This window comes from Hypomesus nipponensis, chromosome 15 (genome assembly GCF_054491055.1).
Source record: "Hypomesus nipponensis isolate SF chromosome 15, ASM5449105v1, whole genome shotgun sequence".
Taxonomy (NCBI): domain Eukaryota; kingdom Metazoa; phylum Chordata; class Actinopteri; order Osmeriformes; family Osmeridae; genus Hypomesus; species Hypomesus nipponensis.
In genome coordinates this window covers 1376684-1401708 of record NC_140375.1, presented here as the reverse complement: position 1 = coordinate 1401708, position 25025 = coordinate 1376684, and the positions used below count along the sequence as shown (strand labels likewise).

The 25025-nt window shown below is 40.9% G+C and overlaps 1 protein-coding gene and 1 long non-coding RNA gene across 6 annotated transcripts in view; one reads left to right on the top strand and one right to left on the bottom strand.

The window, feature by feature from the left end:
- The window catches only part of golim4a (golgi integral membrane protein 4a), a 93687-nt gene that overhangs the window by 48649 nt on the left and 20013 nt on the right, over positions 1 to 25025 (bottom strand). The window contains exon 1 of one of the 4 annotated variants that reach the window (XM_084673709.1): positions 61 to 597. The exons of the other annotated variants lie outside the window; for them this stretch is intronic. Coding sequence (XP_084529835.1) covers positions 61 to 109 — 49 coding nt within the window. The 5' untranslated portion in view covers positions 110 to 597. Of the gene's footprint in view, positions 1 to 60; positions 598 to 25025 lie in introns of those variants that run through there. 4 annotated transcript variants of the gene reach the window in all.
- On the top strand, positions 2074 to 4610 carry LOC146256958 (uncharacterized). 2 transcript variants are annotated; one of them, XR_014729892.1, is made up of 3 exons: positions 2074 to 2245; positions 3251 to 4196; positions 4415 to 4610. It is a non-coding gene; the product is annotated as an uncharacterized LOC146256958 (long non-coding RNA). The 2 variants fall into 2 exon arrangements; XR_014729893.1 differs by having other exon boundaries at positions 2074 to 3145.

Below are 25025 nucleotides of genomic sequence, written 5' to 3'. Positions count from 1 at the left end.
TGACGAGCAGGTGATGAATTCAACACTGTGATCGTACTGAGATGCAGACTCAGCACTTACCTCCACCTCTTCTCCACCTGTCCCCCTCTCCCCTCTCAACTCTGCACATAGCCCTTTCCTTCTTTTCCTCTAAACCCCACCATTTTCAGCTCTCCTCATCATGGATGCATCATCCCCACCCACTGGTAATAGGGAAGAGAAACAGATCTGGGATAGAAAAAGGAGTGTCACACCTCCTGGACAGGCATTACTAATCAACTCTTGAAGAGCTGACAGCACAGCCTGCTCTAAGGATCAATTTGTATTTCTGGGGGAAATAAGAGAGGACAGGTTGACGGGGCAGAACAGGTAAAGAGAGGATTACACAGGACAGATGAAATAATGAACAATTATGTAGCCTTCATGTTTTTAAAGGACTCTTGTGTCATTACCTCGTTAGCAATCATTAATGCTTAGCTCAGGGTTTCCCGCTGAAAATTTGTGAGTTAAGGTGGTAGGGTTGGGTTTGCCGGCAGACCGAGGGGGGGGTTTGCCGGCTTAGCGGGGCAAAGTTTTTCCTCAAATGCGTTCTGCAGCGAAGGGAGACTGGGGTTGGTCACGGTTTGGAATGATAGGGAGAAAACAGGACAGAGTAACACGGTGGATATTGTTTATAAAAAAATATCATCAACGTAGTTAAGGCGGCAGGCGTGTGTTGCTTAGGCGGCCGCCTTAACTACAAAGTGCTGTGGGAAACCCTGTTAGCTAATATCCATAGGCCTTGTGATCACAGACAAGCCAAGTCACTGCTAAAGGACAAGAACTGGCAAGACTGCAGGTGTCATCTTAGAATATAGCCACTTAGAGGCACACTAGAATTCACATGACAAAGAGTCATGGTATGTACTTTTGGCTAATGTATGAAGAGATTAAGTTACAGTACACCTTTCATATTGGAGATGTGAATACATTTGATACCAAGTGTGGCTGTATGCTATACGTGCCGGGAAAAGTATAGGCGGATAGGCGGACCAGAGCCATTTCTTTCTATGGCTCTGCATAGGACATTAGCAAAATAATAATTGACAAAATAACTTATTGTAAAAGGTCAGTAGCCTAGCCTATTGATTAAGGTAGGCCACTCTGAAGCATGTACACTGCTTGCTTCATTTGATCTTGATAGGCTAAGCATTCTGTAGCAAATATTAACAATAAACCCAGTTTTCATTAATTAGGGTTCCTCCGGTAGGAGCAAACCTATTGTTTTTGTTAGTATTCTTATTCTTATTATTTTTCTTCTCCGCTAAATGGCCCAATAGCTCAAAAAGTCCTGGACCCGATTTTTTCCAATTTGGCCCAATGAACAGGTCCCTCACTACTCCCACACGGCTAGTGGCCCATGTGCACCCATAGGTGGCACTATAAAACACGCCCAAAGTCTACTTGATTTCCCCAGCGCCCCATTACTCCAAAATGCCTGAAAATTGGTATACATGAATTATTTCATGTTCACGGGGAACAAAAAAGCCTCAAGGACCCATATTGTCAGACTTATGAATTTTATTTTACTGTCCAAATTTGGTACAACCTTCAAAACCCTTCTCCTCATGAACCATAGATCCAAACGACTTGAAATTTGTTCCAGATGTGTAAAGTACATGTTTTTATAAATGGTCAAATTGAATAAGAAATACAATACTAAATGGCTGAAAGGGATGTATTTATGTAAATGTCCACATTGCCTCAATATCTTTGTGTCAATAAATCTAATATAATTTTGACTCATGGTTTTTCAAACCTAATTAAGGTTCAAGATGACATCACTCTGAAGTACCACAAACAATTTCACCTTGGTAAGTCTATATATAATTTAATTCATTTGAATGGCTCCACAGCGCGCACTCCAAATTGTCACAGGCTCATCCAGCTCCTTGACACTAGGGTGACCACCTGTCTCGCTTTGCGTTGTGTTGCACGCTCAGCATTTTCACCCCTTGTTCCGCACGTTGCATATTAAATATGCTGTGCGATACAGCGCAAATAGGGACAGGTGGTCACACTACTTGACACGCGCGAGCTTGGCGAGACGCACACACATTCTTTCTGGAAATGGTGTGCTGACCAAGCCCCCACCCTTGGTCTTTAGCTCCTGTTTCATTTCGCTTCCAATCGCAGCTCGCCGTTACGAATATAATTTCTTTTTCGGCGGGCATTGTTGTTTTCAACTGGAAACGCCTGATAGCCGGCTTTGAGGCAGCCACGTTTGGTAAGTCCTATTTTTATACATTTTAACCTAGAATCAATGATTGGGTTTGTGAAAGTACACTAGGTTTGAGCACTTTGAGACCTTTAGATCCGATCGTGAGTTTGAAGTGACACCGAACTCGAAAAGTAGCTAGCTTTTTCCCTCTGTGTAATTACTGAATCATGTAGTATCTCGGCAAATTCATCAAAAAGCTAGAGGAGGACAGCTTTTAGGAGAACAAGCAATTCCCCACAGACCTGTCGGCTCAGAATTTTGATTTGGCTCGTGAAAGTCTTTGTAATAAGCCTATGTGCCAGGAAGACCGCATAGGCTTAGGCGGCAGCCATGTTTTGGTCGCGTCATGTTCATAAGTTCACCATTTCACAGTTCGGTCGACACCAAAAATGTCGAGGAGGGCAGCCTGTAGGAGATGTGGGAATTGTGCTTTTAGCCAGATGCTCCGATTATTTTTGTGATTTGTGGAAAACTTGCAAGTGGACTGAGACTGCGTCCCCGGGTGTACATTGTTTTGACTTAGCCTCAGTGACAGACTCTGCTCGCTCACTCACTGGCAGTGTGTAAACGATATTGTAGTTCACTCAATTCTACTCCTAAAACGTCAGGGAGGGCTGCTTTTTGTAGACAAGAGTCTGCTGAAGATATCCAGTATATAGGATCTTTCAAAACAAGCCTATTTCATTTGTCATTTTCCTGAGAAAGCGACCTACGTTAGCCAGGCTAGTTTCACTCGGTCAGCGTATTTTAAGGTCTCTAACAGTCAGAATCACTGTTTACAGGCAAAGGGCGAGTTGGTCTTTGGTCAGATGTGTATATTGACCAGTTTAGAGCAAAATTCTCTTGCCAGAGCCTGGAATCGAGCCAAATGTTTGGAGTGACTTCATCGGGTCTCCATAAGTTCAAGTAATGCCATTGCATTTCACAGTCAAAACTGTACTTTATGCCAAGTGTAGATGTAAAAAGCTTCATTTGTCACAACTGACATGGATCTTTTCTTCACTTTTACAGGTCTGCAGGGTCATGCAGAGGCCTGCTCAACAAAAAATACGGAGTGTAACAGAGGATGCCCCGCAGCCTTCACCCCCACCAGTTTGCCTACAGAGCGAAGAGATCCACAGGAGACGCAGTGGCGGCAGCACTCCATGCCGCTCTGTCACACCTGGAGCAGCAGGGGAGCTATGTGCGAATGCTTTTTGTGGATTACAGCTCTGCATTCAACAACATCCTCCCACACAAGCTAGTGATTAAGCTGGCTCCCCCCGGGGCTGTGTGCTCAGTCCCCTGCTCTACTTCCTCTACACACACGACTGCACCCCTGTCCATCACAGTAACACCATTGTAAAGTTTGCAGATGACACCACAGTGGCGGGGTTTATCTCTGGGGGGGATGAGCCCGCCTACAGAGAAGAAGTGGAGCGGCTGTCGAATTGGAGCATGGCCAACAACCTTCTCCTTAACACTGCAAAGACAAAATAACTCATAATAGACTACAGGAGATCGACTAGAGGAGATCACACCATTGACCATCAGCCGGATCAGTGTGGAGAGGGTGGCAGACTTTCGCTTCCTGGGGGTCCACATACAGGACAGCCTATCCTGGAGTGTGGACACCTCTGAGTTGCTGAAAAAGGCCCAGCAGAGACTGTCCTTCCTGAGAATACTCAGGAATTGAGGAGTAACATCACACGAAGACTGCTGGTGTTCTTTCACCGAGCCTCCATTGAAAGTATGCATAGGCATTTGGTATACCAGCTGTACAGTGGCTCAGAGGAAAATGCTCCAGAGGGTCATCAACACCGCTCAAAAGATTGTTGGCTGCCCTCTCCCCGCACTGGGAGACCTACACAGATCCCGTTGTCTCAAAAGAGCCCAGAAAATCATAAAAGACACTTCACATCCTGGGCACTCCCTGCTTGAAATGTTGCCGTCAGGCAGACGGTACAGATCAATCAAGGTAAGGACAAACACAGTTTTTATCCAACTGCAATAACCACTGTCAATGCTGCCAAAAAATAATGTGCACAATGTCATGTTATGTTTTATGTGATGACTGTGGATGTATGACATGGGTGTGTTGTTTATGGTACTGTCTCAGGCATATGTATTCTGATTTATTAGTTATATTTGTTTATTTGAGTACTTTAGTAATTTTATCATTTCATTGATTTTTAGGCCAATGAATGTTGCACTGACTGGAAGCACTTTACTTTCATTGTACTTGTGACAATGACAAATAAAGATCTATCAGGATGCAACAGAGGATGCTGTGAGCAACACAGACCTCTTGCTGGACTACCCCTCTCTAGCTGGGCAGCTTCTCTTCAGCCCTGACCCCAGGAAGGCTTCATCCAGCTGGCCTGCTCTGCCTGCCTGCTGGCTCTGCCTGCCTGCTGGCTCTGCCTGCCTGCTGGCTCTGCCTGCCTGCTGGCTCTGCCTGCCTGCTGGCTCTGCCTGCCTGCTGGCTCTGCCTGCCTGCTGGCTCTGCCTGCCTGCTGGCTCTGCCTGCCTGCTGGCTCTGCCTGCCTGCTGGCTCTGCCTGCCTGCTGGCTCTGCCTGCCTGCTGGCTCTGCCTGCCTGCTGGCTCTGCCTGCCTGCTGGCTCTGCCTGCCTGCTGGCTCTGCCTGCCTGCTGGCTCTGCCTGCCTGCTGGCTCTGCCTGCCTGCTGGCTCTGCCTGCCTGCTGGCTCTGCCTGCCTGCAGGCTCTGCCTGCCTGCTGGCTCTGCCTGCCTGCAGGCTCTGCCTGCCTGCAGGCTCTGCCTGCCTGCAGGCTCTGCTTGCCACTGCCTGCCAGCCCTCCAGAGACGGACAGTACAATACAAAATGGCTGAAAGGGGTGTATTTATGTAAATGTCCACTTGCCTCAAATCTTTGTGATACTGATTATTTAGTTAAACAGGTGTCCAGGTACACCACAGTATGACTAGCTGTATAGTCAAAATAGTAACGGTGATGTTTCATTCTGAGGGGATTCCTACACAATAGCTAAATCTGGCTCTCTCATGGTAGTTGCTATGGTTCAGGGGTATTGACAATTGCGGTGGACATTTGAGAATGAATACATCCAAAGCTGCTAGAATATAGTAAGTATTTATTGAATATAGCTTTTTGCAGAAAGGACCTGACACACACAGCGTACATTGGGTAGTCTGTCGGCATCTGATGAAACATTCTCCAGAGACAGGCTTTTTATACATGGAAATACAGCTGTAGCCACCTGCACACATCAGTGTCTTGTTCATATTATTAGCACAAAGTATCAAAACACAAGGCTACAGTTCTCAGAAACTTTCTAGAAAGTCACTAAATTACATATATTCACTACAACAGCTTGATTGATGGAAATATTAATATTTCTTGTTTAGAACAGACAATAAGTCAGTCTTTTCAAAGGTATGCAATTTACTTGAATGGTTAGTTTAATTGTTTATTTTATAGTTAATATAAAGGTGAATTGCCTTTTGTAATGAACAACTATAAAAGTCATGATTTGTTTGCTCTATAGAAAGTCAACACAATTGATCGTTGGTTTCACTTGTTGCTTGTCTACCCTTTTGGTTTGCCATTTACTATGTAGTCTACTGTTGGTATTATAGGCTTGTGTGCTGTCAGTTATGTGTTTACTGCCTTTTTTCTTACTGTGCTGCCACATGCCAAATAAAAATGTAATGTATGCATTTGATGAATAATAACGTTTTGTTGTTTTACTATGTCTGGCCATTAAATCCATAGACATAATAATGAATGTCTATGATTTAATCATTAAGTGAAAAAAAAACAGGTGTGAAGCCTGGTCATTTCCGGTTATTTTCTGCCACGAGGTACGAAGGCAAACAAGCATCTAAGAGAAGCAACTACTAAATCAAAGTAAGTCATCACAAATTATGCATACAACTTATATATATATATATATATATATATATATATATATATATATATATTAGTCAACAGTGAATGAGTTTGTCAGGCTACTGGCGTAAAGTTAAGTTTGGTAATAATTTCAGTAGACCCTAACCGTTGTTTGGCGAGAACGAGAACTGAACGTTATGAGCTAGCCTAGCCTAGCTGTTGTTAGGTTCAGTTTTTCATGTTTTTTTCCGCAAGATGATACAATCTCAACGTTTTATATGTTAAAGATATAATTGAAAGAGGCACATAGTAGTACTATACAAAGTTATTCGAAGGGTAGTGCTTTAGGTAGTCTGCGTTAGTCATTAAACTGAGTAGGATACCTGTTTGGTAGGCTTTGCATACACATGTGCCATCGAAACCCAGAAACTACAGAGCCCCCCATATATCAAACCCCAATTTACCCCCCGATTGTAACTTATGTAATAGAGTTATATCCGTGATTCAGACTGTAGCCTGTTGCAACATTTCTTAAACGGTCTTAACAGCAGAGGTATTGTAGTCAAAAGGGAATGGGTCTCAATTGTTTCGTTACCTGGGCTTGCATGATTAAGTCAATGACTCGTGTATAGCGTTAGCTAGCTTGTAGCCGTGGAGTGCATTTCATTAACACAGTGAATGAACTAGTTAGTCCTGTTTAACCAACACGGTTGAATATAGTAGGTTAAGTTTGATTTGTTGCCAACGTGGGACAACTGCACAAGACTTCTCAGACATCACTCATGGTTGCCAACAGTTGGTGTGTAGAAGAGAGGATAGAGAGACTGAATTGTAACCTTAGGCTACGCTCATGAGTTCAAATCCCCATTCAGCCTATTGTTGTTGGCCAAACATGAAATCGTTTTGCTTCTACATTGTACATTTTTATAATATTTTGCCATTTTGAGGAGGAACCCACATCACTGCTTGCAGCTATATTTAAAACTACTTCAGCATAATAATGCACCTAAAATACAAACCTGAGCAAGGGCAGCAATCGCTATGAATCAACAGACATGTGCAATTTAACAAACAACAATAATCACCAGTTAACTTGATTTAAATTTGCAAGAACTATAGACTTATACAATAACAGGCTTAAATGAACTTACAACATAAGTTATACGACTTACAGTTCTCAAGGACGCACACACGCAATCTCAACTGCAGTGTGAAGCGCGTGTCCGTGCAATTCTCCGACATGCACTCTAACAATCACTGCTGATAGACGGCCTAAAATTTTGTACAGCCTGATTTCTGATACTGTGGCGGCAGAAATTTAGCCATAGAAGAAACACTGCACTATATATTATCATTCTAGGTTAAGAATACCAATGGAGGCTGCGTTGGAAATTGTAAATCAAACTTTTGTCAGCATTTTGAGTGGAAATTTCATTTGCATTTACAGGTGTATTTGTATGGAGGACCAAACCTGCCATATTTACAAATGAATGAATGAATAAATAAATGTCCACATCCATGCATTTAAACAGAAATAAACGTATATATATATGAATTAATGCACAATTTTCAATCGATAGTTACATATATTTTACATTTATGTATGTATTTATTTTTGTATTCATTTATGTATTCATTTATTGATTGATTTATTCATTCATTTATATATTCATTTATTTATTCATGTATTTATTCATCTCGGACCCGGTGGTGGACTCCGGAGGTGAGGGATGCCGTCAAGCTGAAGAAGGAGGCCTATCGGGCTTTATTGGCTGGTAGGACTCCTGAGGCAGCTGATGTGTACCGGCAGGCCAAGCGGAACGCGGCTCTGGCGGTCGCGGAGGCAAAAACCCGGGCATGGGAGGAGTTCGGCGAGGCCATGGAGAATGACTTCCGAACGGCTTCAAAAAGGTTCTGGACCACCATCCGAGGACTCAGGAGCCCTGGCGGTGACTCCGCCAGGGCTGCCCTATGTCACCGATTCTGTTCATTACCTATATGGACAGGATTTCTAGGCACAGCCAGGGTGTTGAGGGGGTCCGGTTTGGTGACCTCAGGATCGGGTCGCTGCTTTTTGCAGATGATGTGGTCCTGTTGGCTTCATCGGGCCGTGACCTTCAGCTCTCACTGGAGCGGTTCGCAACCGAATGTGAAGCGGCTGGGATGCGAATCAGCACCTCCAAATCTGAGGCCATGGTTATCGACTGGGTCGGGGAGGAGATCCTGAACCGAGTGGAGGAGTTCAAGTATCTCGGGGTCTTGTTCACGAGTGAGGGAAGAATGGAGCGCGAGGTCAACAGGCGGATCGGTGCGGCGTCCGCAGTGATGCGGGCTCTGCATCGGTCCGTCGTGGTGAAGAAGGAGCTGAGTCGAAAGGCGAAGCTCTCTATTTACCAGTCGATCTACGTTCCTACCCTCACCTATGGTCACGAACTATGGGTAGTGACCGAAAGAACGAGATCGCGAATACAAGCGGCCGAAATGAGCTTTCTCCGCAGGGTGTCCGGGCTCTCCCTTAGAGATAGGGTGAGAAGCTCGGTCATCCGGGAGGGGCTCAGAGTAGAACCGCTGCTCCTCCGCGTCGAGAGGAGCCAGCTGAGGTGGCTCGGGCATCTGATTAGGATGCCTCCTGGACGCCTCCCTGGTGAGGTGTTCCGGGGACGTCCCACTGGGAAGAGGCCCCGGGGAAGACCCAGGACACGCTGGAGGGACTATGTCACTCGGCTGGCCTGGGAACGCCTCGGGGTCCCCCAGGAAGAGGTGGTGGAAGTGGCCGGGGAGAGGGAAGCCTGGGCCTCCCTGCTTAGGTCGTTGCCCCCGCGACCCGATCCCCGGACAAGCGGAAGATGACGAGAGACGAGATGTATTTATTCATTTATTAATTCATTCATTCATTGTTCCCAATATGATAACGAGAGGAGGCCAGTAGGCGTGGAAACTGATGTTCAGACATTGCAATCAATCCAGAGCCATAGATTCAATCTAGCTAACGCCTGGGACACACTGGCTGCGAAGTGCCCTGGAGCGCCACAATACGCTACGAATGGCACGATGCTGTTCACATTAGAAGCGCATTTCTCCACGCTGGTCACCAAGCCTTTCACCTTCTCTGAGCTTTCCTTTTATACATGTAAAGCTGACATGGTACATAAACATGGCAAAGGCTACAGGCTATTTAGGCAACTTGTTGCTCCAACTACCGTCGCAACGGCATCCCATTCCCAACATTACATGGCAACATTTGGCTTTTGTTGCCGTATAGTCTTTGTAAAATATGTGCTGTGGGGCATACAACTCCATTTAGGACTAAGCTACTTTTCATCTTCGATGATTTACTTTGTGTCGTCAATCTTCACAAATTTCTCTTCTGCTTGATTGGAGGCTATGACAGATCGTCTATCTCGCTCTTACACACAGGACAAATATGTTGGTTTGACAATCAACAATCAGGATTTTTTATTTTAAAATGTTTACATTTTACATTTCGGATATCATTTTTATCGGGGTAAACACATGGTTGGCCGGTCAGCGTAGTGAAGTTGGGTGTTAAGTGATAGCCCACAACTAACGTAGTAAAATCTTTATAACATGTTTGTTTATCCAAATATCATATGGTGAATTAAATCTTTGTCAACAAGGTTGGCCAGCCTGTCCATGTTGTCCATGACAGCAAGGATGGATGTAAGGCTACATAATCGAATACAAAGCGTTGATAACGGTTAGCCAATGGTGTGTCAAATACCGGCTACCTATTTTAAATGACACATCTCATTAACATATTGAGAAGAAGAAATACAGGAATGAATGAATAAATGAATGAATAAATGATTGAATACATGAATGAATACATGAATGAATGAATAAATAAATGAATAAATAAATTAATACACAAATAAATACATTTTACATGTAAATTATAAGGTAATATTGATTGACAATTGTGCATTAATAAGTACATGTATTAATTTATTTATGTCTAAATGCATGGATGTGGACATTTATTTATTCATTCATTCATAAATATGGCAGGTTTGGTCCTCCATATATTTGTGCACGTCGGGCTGGCCCTCGCAGCGGAACGACAGTTTAATGGCCACTCTGTACATTCGCGCACCTCACAGTTGTGTATTGACCAGACAAGAAGACACGCTTATCAACTCAATTACTATTGCTCAAAACAGAATGAGGGTTTGGCTGTAGCCTACTTGAAACATACTATTGACAACATATTCCCTTACAAAAAAGAAGTATATTAAAGTATACTAAAATATGGATAGTACACTTTTAGTTCACTTTTGATATACTTTTAAGAAGTATGCTCAGAAAATAGGTCACTTTTAATATACTTTTAAGAAGTATACTTAGAAAATAGTTCACTTTTAATATACTTTTAAGTATGCTATGAAAATAGTTCACTTTTGATATACTTTTAAGTATGCTTTGAAAATAGTTCACTTTTGATATACTTTTAAGAAGTATGCTTAGAAACAGAAAATGGTATACATTTCTTCTGGAGTAAGATGTACGTTTTCTATTATTATACAGCAAAAGCAGTCAAAATCATTTTAAAGTACATTACAGGTTACATTTTATAGATCCATCTCATTCTAATTATTCATGTCTATGAAAATCTATTATGAATTGCACAATGAATCTTTTTTTGCTACTGAAGCTGTAACCTTAATTACTGCCAAAACATTCTGAAGCCCTATACTTTTATACTAATAATTATCGATTGGAGTTAATGAAAAGAAAAAAAGAAAAGAAAAAGCTACTTGAGAATTTGAAGGTTCTACTGTCAAACTGACTGAAGAACGAAATAACAACATGAAATAATGAGTAGTGTTTTGTTGCGTGGTAATTGTCATTGTTGTGCTGGTTTACCATTATAACCATGAGGTAAATGACTGTTACGTTTCATGAGAAGAGCTGGATTCGTAGAACGTTGATGTCTATGCGGTAAGTAGCTTCCTTCAAAATCTGCAGTGTGACTTTGTGAGGGCCCCCGTTCTCGCCATGTGACGCAACATCTGATCTAAGGTGTCTGAGGGTCCCCTAAACATTTTAATTTATTAGTAAGTCATAGTGAAACTAAATTTATTAAGTTTACTTCTTGGGGTACTTACATTAATTGAAAGTGCACTTGAAAGTATTGCAAAGTATACTTTGAGGCTCTTTAGGAAGAATACTTCATGAACTGAAAGTGCACTACACAGGTTACTCTAGAGTATTCCAAGGTATACTTGTAAGTACTTTAGGAAGTATACTTTATGAACTGAAAGTGCACTACAAAGGTTACTTTAGAGTATTCCAAAGTATACTTTGAAGTACTTTAGGAAGTATACTTGATGAACTGAAAGTGTACTACACAGGCTACTTTACAGTATTCAAAAGTAAACCTTGAAATACACTATAAGTGTACTTTAAAGTGTACTAAATGACCTAAAAAGTGGGCCAATTCAGTTTACTTAGTACAAAAATAGTATATAAATAAGTACACTGCTAGTATACTTTAAAGTAACATGATAATAGTATACTTTTTATACTAAGTATACTTACAAAATAAACTTGAAGTATACTTTTTTGTAAGGGTTCTCTGACATGCATTGCTAGGGAGGACAACAGAACGCGTCATTTTTGGCCAAGGCTAACCAACTGTCAAATACTTTGGAACGCCGGTAGAAGACACATTGAATCTAATGCTAAGTTAGCCTGAATGTAGCTAAGAACGCCAATGACAAATCTGGCACCGGAGTTTTAAGGTCCACGTCCTTTTCTTAACCCTATATACTAGCGACTACTATCGATATATTAAAAACAAACATGGCAGTTAACATGTAGACACCTATCCCTTAATGCTATCAAATGTTGGTTGCAATAGCCTACATATTGAGAAAGTGTATGAAAATAATGTTTATCGTTTTGCTGCTTTGGTTACCTTTCATAGAAGGTCGGCACCACCGGGAGACATATCTTAAATGAAAGAGTAGGTTGTTTTCTTCAAAGGAAGGTATATTTAGTCAATTTTAAAACATATACATTTTGAGAAACGTTTAAGTTGAAGACATGTTGATGAAAATCCCATAGGAATGCATTGAAATCTGAACGTTCTGTTGAGAAAAAGGTTGGTTTTTCCCTTGTAACTTTTTCCCGCATGTTAGCACCACCCTGACACTTCCTGAAAAGCAAGGTTACGTATAAAGAAATCATCAGTCAAATTTTAAAGAAAATCGAAAGACATAACGTCACTGTGTCCAATCCCGACCGGTTTTTAGCTAACATTCTGATAAAATGCCACTTCAAATATTGATAAAAATGATTGTATCACGTTTCCAGCTGATTTACTGATTTCATGTTAAGCTTTAACTTCTTACCTTTCGAGCTAAATATTGTAAAAAAAAAAGTTAGAGGTAGCTTATCCTTTACTAGAGCCGGTAAAAAGACGCTGGCGCCGGTAAATTCGCTGTGCGCCACCCTTGTCCAAACCCGACCGCACTTATACTCGTAGTAAACACTCGCTGCAGCTGTTTTTCCGTGGATATTAACTTGATCCAGAGTCACCAAACTGACCACAATGCTGTCAATATATACGGGGACAGAGATATCATGCTTCAACATCTCCAAACTAATGTGATCAAATCTCAATTTGACTGTTTACCACCACCTGCTGGATGTTTTGTTGAACTCTTCTCATGTCAGAGTAAAAAGCGTCGTTTTTTTTTTATTGCATAAAAGGCAGAAATACAATCAATTACAGAGTATGCAAACACATACAAGAGTGCAAGGGGGTACAAGACAGAACAAATTATACAAAGACCTTATAGAAAGTGCAGACATCAATTGTTTTGACAGCTTTCTCATTAAAGGAATACAATATAGTTTGAATGTATATTTCTAATTCTTTGTAAAATATCAAAGAGAGGTTTTCTATTAGAAAATTTGCATCGATGAATGTGATATTTCACCATCAATAATACAAAATTTATGAGATTTTTTTTTCCTTATTCTTATCACAACCATAACAATCAAACAGTACATTCTCCCATAATAATACAAATTCAGCAAGAATATGATCCACCACAAATCTGCAAGTATCTTTCCAAAATTTCTTCACGCTTGAGCAGTACCAAAACAAATGTGAGACAGTTTCTGGATGCTTACTACAGAAGCTACAGTTGGAATCAATGTCCTTTTTATATTTCTTCAAATAATGACTTGCAGGGTAAAATTTGTGGATCAGCTTGTAGGACCTCTCTGACCTTGTTAACTAATAGGTATTTATGAGGTAAGAGCCAAACCTTCCGCCAACACAAGTTATAAACAAACATATTCCAGTAGGTATGAACATATGGTATAGAAACAATATTCTTTTGGAACAGGGCACGAATAGACTTATTATTTTTGGGGAGTAAAGAAAAACAAATTTTGCCAACGGGTGAATCAATGGGATTGAGAGAGGGCATCTCATGAAGATGAGGCCTAGGTATACCTTTAAACAACATTAGAGTTCCAGACGGGATAGCATCAAACACTATAGCATACTCCCTGGGAGTGATCGGAACATTATAAAGAGTCAAAAAATCCTGAATGGTTAGTAATACACCCTCATCATTGAAAAGTTGACTCACCAATAGGATGTTGCTGTTAAACCAGTTTTCCATGAATAAAGATTTGTTCCTGTATAGTATATTCTTATTGTTCCAGATGAAGTATTTATGTGGAGAAAAGTTGTGTTTGTATAACAGAGACCAGGCTAATAGAACTTGTCTATGGAAAGCAGACAATTTTGCAGGGATCCTATCAATATTATAGTTACAGAGTAGTACAAAGTTGAAGCCTCCAAAACGGGAAAAGATAAAATTAGGTATAAAGTTCCATATTGAAGTTGGATTATTTAAGAAATGTTTGGCCCAATTAATTTTAAAAACATTATTCAAAGTGGAGAAACTTAAGAAGTTTAGGCCACCACACTCATATGTATTCATAATGACAGATTTTCTTACATAGTGGGTGCGGTTTTTCCATATGAAGTTAAATAACAAGCGATCAATTTCTTTACCGACCTTATCATCGACATGTATGGACTGGGCAACACAAGAAAGCCTAGAAATGCCCTCAGCTTTAGTAAGCAACACTCGACCTTTCAGAGATAAATCTCTCTGTAACCAATGATTTAACTTACTTTTAGTTTTATCAATAATATGATTAAAATTTAACGAGCATCTGTCCTTTTGACCTTTAGAAATTGTAACTCCAAGATATGTAACACTTTCTTTCACTGGGATATTGCAAATGGAGGGCAGTTGACAGTCCTTAAGAGCAAACAATTCACATTTCTTGACGTTTAGGCAAAGACCAGAGGCTTTAGAAAAATTATCGATCAAATCAATTGCTCTAGGAATCTGTTCAGCAGTTTGTAGAAAAAGGGTTGTGTCATCTGCAAGTTGACTTATAATAAGATTTCTGTCAGCAATATGGATACCTTGCAAGTCACTGGATTTTGTATTATTTTGTATTATGTAAGAAGTTGGGTAGCAAGCAAAAATAAAAAAGGTGATATTGGGCACCCTATTCAGAGTAAATCTGGGGGATGAGCCGTGTTGTAATTTAATAGAGCAGTTGCCATTTGTGTAAAGGGTTTTAATAGATTTACTAAAAGATTCACCAAATCCAAATTTCTCAAGGCATTTAAAAATAAATAAGTGCTCCACTGTGTCAAAAGCTTTATAGAAGTCCAGAAAGAGAATGAAGCTGTCTTCAGAGATCAGATCTGAGTAGTCAACCAGATCTAGTACCAGATGGATATTGTTGGAAATCTGCCTATCTACCATAAAACCAGATTGAGTCTCATCTATAATTAAGTCCAGAACAGCTTTCATACGCTTAGGAAAGATGGAAGCAAAAATGTTGTAATCATTGTTGAGCAAGCAGATAGGACGCCAATTATCAAGGAGAAGCAAATCTTTCCTAGGTTTAGGTAGCAAGGTGATTAGACCTTGAGTCATGGTGGTAGGTAGTGAAGTGCAGGATATGCTTTCTGAGAGTACTTCTAACAGGAACGGTGCTAACTGGTCAGAAAAAGCTTTGTAAAATTCAGCTGTTATGCCATCTGTCCCAGGGGACTTGTTATTTTTAAGGTGCTCAATTGAGTCAACAACTTCCTGAATATTAATGGGGGCATCACACATGTCCTTCTCTACTCGCCCAATTGACTTCACATTATCTAAGGAGTTTAAGAAGCGAGAAGAGGATTCTCTACAGAACTTTGAGCTATACAGATTTTTATAAAAGCTACTACAGTGGTTAGATATTAATTCAGGATCATCTGTAATATCACCATTAATGTTTAGTTGTTAAATATTATTATTTTTCGAGTGATGTTTCTCTAATCTAAAAAAGTAGGAGGAATTTTGTTCACCTTCCTCTAACCATCTTTTCTTGGACCTAATAAAAGCTCCATCTGCCTTTGCTTTGTATATTTCATCAAACCTAAATTGTAAATTGGATAAACTTGCCTTTTCTTCTGTGAGACTTTCAGCAGGCTTTTGACAAAGAGCAGTGATCCCAGTAATTACATCCTCCTCTTCAGCCCTTCTAGCCTTGGCAAGAGTAGAACTATATTTCCTTAGAAACATCCCAACCTCATATTTAAACAGCTCCCAGCTATTTCTGTAAGAGTTATCCTCGACAACTTTGTCCCAGAAATTTGTGATTTGTTTACTTATTTCCATTCTGGCCAGCTCATGCTTAAGTATAGAACTGTTAAGTTTCCAGTAGGATGCCCTGCCAGTAACAGGGGAACAAATCTTAACATTAATGTGAATGGCCTTATGGTCAGTAAGAGGAGTGGCAAGGATGTTGACAGAAATATTGTCCTTATTAAGACATTTGGACACCAACCAAAAATCAATACGCGACTGCCTAGAGAATGTTTTGTTGCTCCATGTAAAGGATCTATCATTAGGAAATTTAACCCTCCAAATATCTGTAATGTCAAGCAGTTCTGTAAACTCATTTAAGCGTGTGTTCATCACAGTGGACTGTCCCGGAGGCAATCTGTCAACTGAGCTAATAGGAGCAACATTAAAGTCCTCTCCTATCAAAAGTGATGCATCTGGAAACTTACCCAGCCAATGAAGAATACATTTACCAATAGAGTCAAATAATTGGTCATTTTTAAGTGTTGAGTTGTACCCATAAATGTTGACAATAATATAGATAGTGTTGTTGTTACTGACAACAAGACAAAGAAAGTGACCAGAATGGTATTTTTCAAAATAATGACTCCAGCAGAGCGCTCAGAGCCATTACAAAACCATAGATCATTACCCCACTGGGATCTCCAGAAACTGGCATCAGAGGTAATTGAATGAGATTCTTGAAAAATACAAAAGTCTGTCTTAAACTGTTTGGCAAATAAAAAAAGTGCTTTGCGCTTCACAACATTCCTTAACCCCCTTGCATTCAACGAGACTATAGACAATGACAATATGAACAATTAAGAATTTACTGAGACCTAGTTGGTTCGCAGTTGCAAATCAAGTAGGCGAGTGAAAATGAACCCAAACTCTGCACATCATTTAAACTTAAAACTGTGTGAAAGCTTAAAATTCAATTTGCAAAAAATATATATATATATTTGGCCAGCTCAAAATTATTAAGACTGAACTAGCTGGCAAAAGGTGCGACCTCAATAGAGTAGAAGAAATGTTTGTAATGTTGACGACATAATCCCATGAAAAGGCTAATTACAAAACAACAGTAGCAACACGTTAAGGAAGCCCTAGAGAGGACCGATTGTCATAACAGCAGCAAACGCTGCACATCAGACACCTGTTAGTGCAGCAGATCTTTATGAAGGCAGGACGATTTCGGAACCATTGATAAATGCACGCCCTCCAACGAAGTAAGCCGCCTTCCCCTCTTTACGAGCCGTTTCTACAACTGGCCAAAGTTTATTTCTCCTTTCTCTGTCTTCAATTGATAGGTCCTCAGCAAAGCGCAAGTTGTTGTCACGAAGGAAGGTTGACTTTTTTGCTGCTTTCCATGTGGCGTCCCTGTAGAATCGTGAGGTGAACTGGAGGATGAAGCGTTTGGTTTTGTAGCGCGGAGTCGATGTACAGTGTCAATTACATCTGCTAATTTAGCCTTCTCCTCCGGTAACACCATTTGGCAAATTCTGATAACCTCCCGTCTCACATTCTCAGATTCGAGAACTCCATAAAGACGCAGATTCCACCTTCTGTAGTAACTTAGTAGTAAGGACCGCGATTTTTCTTTGGCATATCGCCATTTTCTCCTCCTCCTTAACCACGCGCTTTTCCACGAGTGTCACCTTGTTTTTCATATCCTTAATTTCTGAACAGGCAAAGTCAATTGTCTTTTGTAATCCCTCAATCTTCAGATTAACCATTTTTTCTATGGCGTCGCTCCTCGTGTTGATTAGCGTGGAGAGTTGCAATAATGTCAGAATCAGCACCGCGCTGTTCAACTATGCTTTTCTTGGATGGCGGAGACTTGTTCGGTGTAACAGGCAGGGAGGGGAAATCCTCAACAGCCACTGACTTCAGAGACAGAGTGCCACTCGGACATGAGTAGTTGTGGCAATTATCAATCAAGACATTGGCCTCCTGTTCAGTGTTACTGTAGACTCACGGTGTTCCGTGCACAACTCGGACGTAGGCGACTTTAAATGAGGCTGCAACGGTCAAAAATGAGGCTACAGCTAATCTGATAGCATCGTTGTTGCCGGAAAATGATTGGCAACTTTCTGAGCTATGATTGACATGATGTTGAACCAATAATATAGGTCAAAATATAAAAAAACGGCGACATCCGGCCTTGTTCGGCACACCATGAGTAGCTCACGCTGTATTATTTAACTCATGGTGTAACGTTTGCTTCTTTCCACCAGGGGTCCAACAGATGGAAACATGTTTAACTGACAACCACAACGATAAAACATTTAAAGACACTTGTTAGACACATTTATATGTGTTTACATTTACATTTATTCATTTAGCAGAAGCTTTTATCCAAAGCGACTTCCAAGAGAGAGCTTTACAAAGTGCATAGGTCACTGATAATAACAACAAGATAGCCCCCAAAACACTGCGGGTATAGCCAAAACATGAAGCACATATTGTGAACAACCAAAAAATAAGTGCCAAAGGGAAGAACCATAAGAGCATGTAGTTAAGCGAGTTACAATTAAACAACATGAATCGATATAAGTGCAAGTGTACCTGTAGAAAAGTACAACAATTTAAATCAGTTAGCTACCACTAACCAACAAGTGTCTAAGAGTCTTTGATCCTTAAGGAAACTAACATTGAGTCCAGCAAACCATTTTTAAGTGTTTATACTCATAATATAATATACACAATAAGCATATGTATAATATTATATGGATAATAATAATAATATTTATAATAACCTAATATACATTATTAGCATTAAGTAAGTAGGACCATAATTTCCCATTATTCTAATAACCAAATAAGTCACTTAGATTTCCTTTTGCTTCTGAAAGGCAACACATTACACTTTCTTTCATCGCAAGAGAGTTGGAATAGGAGCTTGTATTTGTGTGATTGTATCAGTTATTCGCTAGCACACATGTTTTCAGGGATACTTTATGGTCACACAGTGGAAGCTCCTGTGATTCTAGAGGTTACCCTTGAATATGAGTGTCAACATGAAAGCTGGTGGAAAGTTAGCGTCCGTCACAGGGTTCTCAATATTTCTCAAAAGTTTGGCGTGAGATTACCATTGGCTATCCATCAACTATTGGAGTGGGACAAGTTATTCCTTAGGCTAGGCTACTTCTCAGCGTTAGAAATACAAGGTGTTGTGAAATGGACAAATTATATGTGGACAAAGCTATTGTGGTCTCAAACTAGCATAACTACATATCCTACACATACACATAGAATTATAAATTAATTGGAGCCCTGCCTTCAACAGAGAACTGTGAGATAGACTGTTTAGAAATATATTAGGACCATTAGCTTCCCTGCATTAAAACAGGTACTGACAGGAGGCACGACGAGAACGCTGATCCATATGCCTTGATTTTAAAAGATTAAACTGATTAAATATTAAACTGTTGAAATGCGGAACATATTTAAAAACATTAAACAGAACTGGGTAAAATAGCCAAACATATTTACTAAGATAGCAAACGTATATACAAAGATAGCAACCATATATACAAAGTGCTGTATCTCACTGAGGAAGCACTTGGGTTAGTACCAGTCCTGGTACTAGTGCTGGCACACTTACAATCCCCAAACAAGTGAGGTGGAACCAGAGCTTACAAAGTTTGCACTGGACCCACTCGTGGATGGCATCTATACTCTTTTGTATCCCCCTAGGGAGGGGATAGGCCACGGCAGACAGCGCAGTGTACGCCAAGCTTCTCCACTACTGCCATCTGCCTCTCTTCTCTGCCCTCTTCCTCTGCGCCTTCTACCTCTTCCTCTGCACTTCTGCCAGCCTCTGAAGCTGAGCTTCCTCCTCCTCTTCCTCCTGTCAGACCAGCAGCTCGTTGTACTGGTCGCTGGTGACGACCCGAGCACCAAGTGGTGGCCTCCTCCTCACCACTGGTAGCCGCTGGTCTTGGCGGTTGGCCATTACTGGGGGCATTAAAATGTCTCCCCACTTGGCTGAGACCAGACCTGCTCGCACCAAAGGATTGGATTGAGCAGGTCGATGGCAGGTGCAGGTTGGGCAGCAAGGGGTTGCTGCAGGGGGGGCAAGGCCGGTGGTGGTCGCCGTGGTGGGGGCTGGGCCGGGGGCTGGGCCTGTGTTGGTTGCCGTGGTGGGTGCAGGTCTGACTTTGGTCAGCTGGGTCTTATCATAGACTTCCCTGTTGCAGGGGAAGAGGCCTGTCCTCCTGAAGGCTGCCTTAGGCCAAGCCTTTTTAATGAGAGGGGAAAAGTTTCCCCCCTCACCAGGCCAAGGCGGACAGCATCCCGGTCAAAAATCCTCTTCAGAGGACAAAACACCCCCACATCCAGTGGCTGCATCACGTGAGTGGTGTGCGCAGGGAGGCACACAACCACCTCCATGTTCTCCCTGCAGAACTGGATGGCTTCCCTGTTGTTGTGGGGTTCTGCCCGGTCCACCACAAGGAGCAGAGGCCTCTCTGGGGGGGCATGTTTGATAAAGTGGCCTAGCCACTTCAGCCACAGGCCACTGTCCATATAGCCCTTTTCTGACCTGCAATAGATAGGGTTTGGTAGGGTTTGGATTTATACGATTCCAATGCCGAACCGGTACTTTTAAAATGATTTCGATTCCTAAACGATTCCTAAACCGATTGTTGAAAAACAATCAAAGTAATCAAAGAAAGGCTCTTTTATAGTTTTGTATTTAATGGAAAATTATTTAAATGTAACAATATATTAACGTTTTGAAGTAGCCTATAATAAGTTAACCTAAGTCACCTAACACACAACTACAATAATTTAACAATAAATAACAGTTACACTATTAACATATAACAACAAAATACATGTTGAGTTTGTATGCTAACTAAACCAGCTTCAAACTTCAGTATTTATTTTGCAGAAAAATTACCATATTTGCCTTCTCTGGCAAGATACCTCTCCTGACTTATTGCATGTCCTGCACAGGAGAAAACTCGCTCAGATAGTGTCGAAGAGGCCTGTACACACAGGTATGAATTTGAAAGGGCAAACAAATTGGGGAGGCTGTCCCGGGACCAGGGACTGATGTCCGCAAGCTGTCGAACACGGTGCATCTCTCTACTTGAAGAAGTATTCGGTGTGTCGCAACATGTATCAATACATTCGACGTGCTTGCAGGTAATCGTTTTGAAACATTTTTTGCATTTTGCGAGGCTGTGAAATACAGCCACACTCGACTGCTTCGCTTGGGCATTTTAAATGCACTAAAAGCTAGCTAACATAGACGGGCAGAGCAAGTGTAATGTTTACTAGCGATCACGTGCAGTGAATGGCTAATATGCTTAACGTCCCTCCCTGAAGCTCTGACCATCTCCAGTGCGTAAACCTTTATGGTGGCCTGGCTCGATGGCCATCCATGGTCTGCCATCCACAGGGCATACTTGTTGAGCTCCTTCTCCTCATACTCCCCACACCAACCTGACCATCACTCTGATGGTCAGGTTGGTGTGGGGCCCATGGGTGTACTTTCCAGTCACCCATTATGTTAACGTTTCCTGAGGTAATTTTAAAAAATTAATGGTCTCATTGGATAGTTTTGATAATGATTGTAAAGGAATACATCGGCATCAAATAAAAATAACATCAGTTTGACGTAATTCAATACATACTAATACATTTATATTGGTTTCACTCAAAAAGACGCGTCATGACGGTCAATTTTCTGGCGGTGATTCTAGCATTACACCATCGCGTAATCAAGACTGTAACAAGTCATTTTAAAACAACAGAATTGTATGAAATGATACGTAAAAACATACTTCTATATGTTTTTGTTTAATGTAGACATTTGTAAGTTGATAAAACAAGGTTTAGATAGCAGTTTCCCTTACGAAAATATGGCTCCGGCTAGCTAACTGCTATGCAAATTCCTCTCCCGGCACCATTTTGATTCGACGGTAGGTGGAGCTTCGCTATTTACTGTGCTCTTGTTGACAGAAGATGTCCAACTGATGTCAATTTGATTTAGCTGGAAGCGGGAGAAAATTAACATTGTAACAGTATCGATTACACAATTAGCTAAAGAATTTATAATACATTACAGTACAATTCTAGAACTATAATCATTAGCTGTATCACGGGCATGGCACTGTCTATAATTCCAGTTATTAATATTTGTGGCAACTTAATCACCAAATGCATCATGGGCACTGTGCACTATATAGCAACGGGAACAATGCTCGTAAGACTTTATAAAGGATGCATGTATTAAAGTTATGTATTGTGCTTATTAAATGTATGTCTTATGAACTTAGAACTGTGCTCAGGCTTAAAGCATTGTGTCTCACACAGGGTGTGGGAAACAGGCTGTATTTTGTGTTGTTATCTCTCCATTTCAGAAGCAACCTTGAATCCGGGCTGAGACAGCACCCGAGCAGGTGGGATGCGTGGGGAAGAACAAACTCCCTGATACATGAGAGAACAAGCTCAACCCTTTTTGATATTTCTGTTTCAAGTGCACTGTATAATATATGCTGGGGCAGGGACAGATAGCCAGTTGGACTTCGTGAACCAACCCAAACTCTGTTGCGGGTAGGAAAACGTAGACAGCTCAAGAGCTCTGTACTTGTTGATTTCCAACTGCTGCATTAAAGCTGATATTATCGGACCTCTGCGACTCCAGACCACTCTTTCTAGAACACATATTTGTGTCATTGAATACCATCATTACATATTGGATTAGACACAAACAATTTGAATCCTTCATAGCCCAGCAGTAATATTTATTGTCTGGCGTGTTTTAGGTGATGTGTACGGAACACCGTGAGTAAAAGTTGTGCACGGAACACCGTGAGTCTACAGTACGCGACTCCTGGACTTGGGCAATGCTAGCGTTGCTAGCCGAGGTGTTTGATCCGCTGCTTCTCTTTCTGTGTGACATTTTTAGATATAGATTCAAACATTAACTACCTGATGCTGTAAACTGGCAGGATACTAACTTTCATCTATTAAAGTAAACTTTTCACCGTGTTACAAAAAGTTGATGTGCAGAGCTTAGACGGAAGCGTGTACTCAAGCCGCCATCTTGGCCACCTCTCCCTAAGTAAAAAGCGTGGCCCGAGTCATTCTGCAACCTATGACGTCAGACCCTGTGTACCTCGAAAACTCCTACGCTGAACACAGACAAGGCTGCTTCAAATGCTCACACCGATTGATTTACACACAGCAAGGAATTGCTAGCTGTTATATATATATGTATATATATATATATCCGTATGTGGATGCAAGTATTGATCATGGTCACTGGTTTAAAAATATATATTTTAGACTTTACATGCATCTTTTCAGTGTGCAGAACAAAAAACAAACATTGGTAATATAAAACCCACTCTCTTCGTGACTTTTTAAATACATTTTTCTACCGAAATGATTCATGGTCGTCATATGCAAATGTTGTTGTCACGTAGCACCAATCGGAACCAATCATTCACTTTTTTGTCTGTCAGAAAATGCAAATCTATTTTTTTTAAAGCGCGAATATTCGTTCTTTCTTTACAGCAATCAATTTTGCAAGAAAATAAATTATATGGCAGATAAAAAGACAAGAACTACTGAAATTGCATTCGCAGGTGAGGGGGAGCAACACACTTGCAAAAGTTTAAGTATCATTTTAGATCCAAATAGTCTTAGAGTTTGTGGCAAATTACCATTAGAAACATTAACAAATGGGATCATGATCAAGATTATTACGCGTAGCCACAAATTAGCATTTAAAATGCCTGCGCACCTTGTAACGTTTAATATAGTTAAAAATAACTTTAAACTCCACGAATGTGACTTTGATTATAACGGAAGAGAATGGAAGAGAATACATACTTTTGTTAGTAAGCTGATAAAACGATTGAATAATTTAGTCAGTGTTAGTGATAAAGACTCATGTCTAGGTGAGGTGTTTGAGCTACAACCTCCATATGGGCGTGAAGTTGTAGAAACTCCACCCTGCGCGTCTCATGATGCCTGTGAGACAAGTCAAAATGACATTTTTGCTGTTACAGAAGCGAGTGATTTAGTGATTGGTTTATATTACAAGTTAGCATAGTTAACAACACTAAAATAGAGTACCAAAAAGTAGAAGTAGTATATATATATACAAGAAGTATATAGATAAATTAACTAAGGAACGTAAAGAAATGGGGCTTAAAATATACCAGGCTGAGAATTTTTTTTTTATCGCTTCAAGCTAAATTAATCAAATCTACGGAAAGACAAAGTCTGGTCAACGTACGTAACATAAATAGAAAAATTAAGAGGAAAGACGTTCAAATAGATCACCTTAAAGCTCAATGTAAAGGGAAGTTGCAAGTAGCACATGAGTTTGAGCAGGTAAATGCAGAGCTCAAAACAGAGAGAGAGACTAGACAACAAATGCAAAGGTCTTAGGGTAAAAGATGAAAGCAAAAACCTCAAGAGGAAAGATGTAGCTTTACCGGACAAAATGACTGATTTAAATGACCAAATACTGTACTGGCAGGATCGAAGTGTTAAAGCTGAAGATCAGACCAGAAGCGTTAGATGGTCGTGTATTTAAAGGGGCAGTTGACTGCAAAACCGGTTTTACCTTGTCATAGTTGAATAACGACAGTTCAGTGGGTAAAATGAACATACCGTGAATATCAAAGTCCATTGACACCTCTTTCCTATTCAAATCTCAAAAAGAAAACATTTGTCTGTAAAACGCTAGCTTTTCAACAAAGCTACCGGTCCTACGTAGGACCGGTGATCGCCCTCTTATTGGCTCTGGTCTGTATCTTTGTCACGCCCCAGAATTTACATCCAGACCAGCCCGAGGTAGCGTCTATCTCCATACTAGGTTAGCTGCGCGCTACTCTGTGTAAGCTACTTAAGGAATTACAAAGAAGAACGTTTTGAATTATAACAAGGATATTGAAAATGGACCACGGTCGTAAATGCTGTGTCAGGCTGTATAGGGAAGGCTAACACTCACAGTCTTCCCAAGGAGCCAAACATTCAACATGCATGGCTGCAGTTGTCTTATGAGAAGATCCCCGCGAAGTTCGACACTCAATCATTCATTTGCTCTGAACATTTCACCCAAGACAACCTTGGACAATTGCAAGCATGATTTGCTAGGAAGCTGAACCTGGAAAGAGGTGCTGTTTCGACTGTATGCTCATTGCAACCGCCTATAAGGACAGTATGATGTTGTGCTAACAGTTATTAGCAATGCTAACGTTTCCTGTATAATATAGCATACCAGGTAGAAT